This window comes from Lactuca serriola, chromosome 8 (assembly GCF_051521515.1).
Source record: "Lactuca serriola cultivar US96UC23 chromosome 8, Lser_US96UC23_V15, whole genome shotgun sequence".
NCBI classification, from domain to species: Eukaryota; Viridiplantae; Streptophyta; class Magnoliopsida; order Asterales; family Asteraceae; genus Lactuca; species Lactuca serriola.
In genome coordinates, this window is record NC_136415.1 from 56,974,092 (window position 1) to 56,977,622 (window position 3,531).

Here is a 3,531-nt window from a genome sequence, read left to right on the forward strand (position 1 = left end):
ATATAGTGTTGTTTTACTGTTAATCATGTAAAAAAGCTACTTATTTTCATACATAAAATACATATTCATGTGAAGCATTTTTATATATGAAACATACATATAAATGCAAAGATGCAAAGTTATGCTTATAGAATGCATGACAATTTATTGAATGGTGTGGACTACATCATGGAAACGTACTATAAATATAATTCTTATTAAATTTCTCATTCAATTCGACATGTATAGCGTACAATGATATTGAAAGAAAATGAAATAAGTAATGAGCAAAATACCAAAGTGTAGGCTCGTTATTTTTATGTCCTGGAGGATGAGTATGCCATTTTAAACTATCTAGACACATGTTTTCCCTGCTATGGTTACGACTATTGCATAAATTAGGTTCCAAAGGATTGGAATATATTTTTAATGGTGTTAGGATTATGTTCGATCGAAACAATTAAGAAACACACATGCATGATAAATAAAGAATATATATTACTTGTCATGAATCGAAAATGAACTATAAAAGAATAAACCCAACCATAGAACTTCATGATGGGTGCACTCATGATGTTGTAGATTTGAGTTCCACAAAATTATAAGATTACTCGTTGCTTTCTACCATGCTTGGACACATGAGAGTGATCTTTATGCTATAATAGTCAGTTACAAACGAAGATTTTATCTTTTAGTATGATAAATCCCAAAACTCAAGATTAATAAAGAAACCAGTTAGATGTCCTCTACAACTCACCAATTTTGGAGATAAGGTCAAGGTTACAGGGGGATAGGATTATATCCTTAATTAAAAGTACAAGGGTCTTAGGGTAAGCTATATTGGGCTCCTTTTCATGCAAAGGGAAAGGTACCTAATATAACACCTTTTCCTTATATTAGGAAGCTATGATGGCCTAATTATTTTTCAACCCATAACTGATATGAAACAGGATAACATAGGTTGTATAAGGGATTTAGACCAATAGTGATGTATACAAAGGGATATTAAGGACCTTCATGTCCTATGATATTATTGTTCTAATTTCAACATGCTTAATATTGATATAAAATGTTGGAAAGTTTTGGTTGGTGAAGGATGATTTAGAAATTTATATAGCAATCTAGAAACAAGTTATTGAACCATGTGTTATTTAATAAATGTGCAGCCAACATAATTATCTTGATCATCAAGATCTTTGGGGAACTATCAATTTGCATCAAAATATGGAATATACTCGAGTAAAAATGTGCTACACTCATGTTCACGGCTTCCACTTCAAGATCCTTTGCTTTTGTAAAATAAATTATTGATACTTATCCAAGGCTCATAGACCAGTGGATTAGGTTTTAAACGCTTGATTAAGGTCTTTAAATAGAGTCCCATATTATATGACATGATTACTATCAAATGATGTAAGCATCGATTTCATTAAAATACTCGAATTTCATATCTATTGTAAAGGATGAGGAATACCGTTAATGTCATAGATAACCTTGTATCTGAGAGCCTGATGTTTAAATAGTTTCACCCATGAAAAAAATGCAACTTTCGTTCGATCAAACATGTGAAGCTGAATTTGGATGTTAGTACCATGTGATTAAAAGGGTATTAGTCGAGGGGAATTTGTCATTTGTCGACCATAGTCTTTTTTGCATTTGGAAAGAGATAAAAGAGGAAAGAAAAATTAGGGCATAATTATCATGTAAAAACATAAATTATTTAAATTCAAACTAGATGTTATATCCTATATGTATACAATGTTAATTTATATGAACCGATAACTATTTATTATATAAGCATATATAATCGAAACTAACTATATTTGCATGAAAATCTTAATGTCAATTCCTATTAAAAATAACATAACTATATTACATGTTCTCTAGTGTAATCATCATTTATTACATATAACAAACATCAATGATTAATATAACCTCTAAATTAAACTTAAATGAGTAAGGATTAAGTAGATATAAAATTTATAAATAAGGGATTTGAATATGTCAATTCTAATATCAAGGACCATAAATGTCACTCGGACATTCGAAGGACTATTTATGTAACTCAATCTAGTTTAAAAGAGCACGAGCACTGTCGCTGTCAGAACACATTCTCTTCCTTAATTTCTCTCTCTCCCCATCGTATCTGCGTGTTTCTTGTGTGCTTGCGTGAGGGTTCTCAGCCATGGCGGACCAACTTGTTGGCACAAAAATGGTGAATTCCGCCAAATCCGCCACCGATTCATAATCGGAAAAAGGTGGTATTGTTCACAAGATTGTTCTTGGGGTCAAAGCCAGAGACAACAAGGACGACGGTGAAGCGTCAAAGCCGAGGGGTTCCTTGGATCAAAAGCAAACCGAAATGAAGAAGTATCGTGGGGTCCGAATGAGGAAATGGGGCAAGTGGTGCTCTGAAATCCGTGACCCGTTTGAGAAAAAGCGGCTCTGGTTGGGTACCTATGACACCGCTGAGAAAGCTTTTGAAGCTTACACCAAAAAGAAAGAGGAGCTTAGAAAAAAGGCCGAAAACCAGCAGGTGACACCAGTTTCCAAGGGAGTTCGCGAAGGAAAAAAGGTGGCGAAACTTGATGATAACCCGACCCGGAAACAGTGCATGGGTGTTCGCAAGACTGAATCGGGTAGATGGAAAGCGAAAATTCGTGACCCAGTTAAGAAATCACATGTTTGGGTTGGTACATTTGATACCGAAGAAGAGGCTTCAGAAGCAATTGAATCAAAGAAGGTGGAATTCGGGTCCTCCCGATCCAATGCCGATAGTGGGTCGTCTTTGAAGACCCCAAAGACTGAGACTTAAAGTTTGCCTAGTGGTCATGGTGGTGAAATAGCGGTCGTTTAATTATAATTAGGTGAATTGTAGATCGGGAATAAATAAAACAAGCCACCATTGTAGCTAGGGTAGGTTCAGTTATGCTATATGATTATGAAATGATGAATAAATGATATAATAATGATCTCCGTTTGATGTTTTTATCTATTTCATTTGCATCATTTTCTTGTTGTATATCTGTTCCGTTTTCTGCATACTAGATGATCTGATTGATTAGAAGATCAATACATGTTATGAACTTGTGTATCAGCTTGTTCTAGCTTAAGATACGTGCGTATATTATAAGATCAAGCTTTATGGACCATAGTTTTTGCTTTTATGCTTATACCGGTTGAACATCGCTATGCTTGCAACAGTGGAAGATGATAATGTCAAACACTTTTGCAGGAAGTGGTTATGCTAAATTCGCTTGTAGTTTTTTCTTGATTAATTTTCTGCACACCGTTTTTTTAATAATGAAAATCTACTCAAAATCGTAATAAATAATGTTCAACATTCCAAGCATTTATTATTTTTGTTATAAGTTTTTAAATATATTAAAAATGAACTAATTTATCCTTTTTTTTATCTATTTTATATATTTTATAAAATATTATAATATAATTTCTATTTTTTAATCATTTCATATTTTGGAAAAAAAAACATTACTTAATAATACATGATTAACTTTGATCTGGAATTGGACATTTTCTTTACACACAACT

At 33.0% G+C, this 3,531-nt stretch overlaps 1 protein-coding gene across 1 annotated transcript; it reads left to right on the top strand.

Moving 5' to 3' along the window:
* Positions 1–2,110: 2,110 nt before the first annotated feature.
* Positions 2,111–2,917, top strand: LOC145070102 (uncharacterized). The gene has a single exon (XM_079017032.1). The coding sequence runs from the start codon at positions 2,342–2,344 to the stop codon at positions 2,792–2,794; it is 453 nt and encodes a 150-aa protein (XP_078873158.1). The 5' UTR covers positions 2,111–2,341; the 3' UTR covers positions 2,795–2,917.
* The last annotated feature ends 614 nt before the right edge of the window (positions 2,918–3,531 follow it).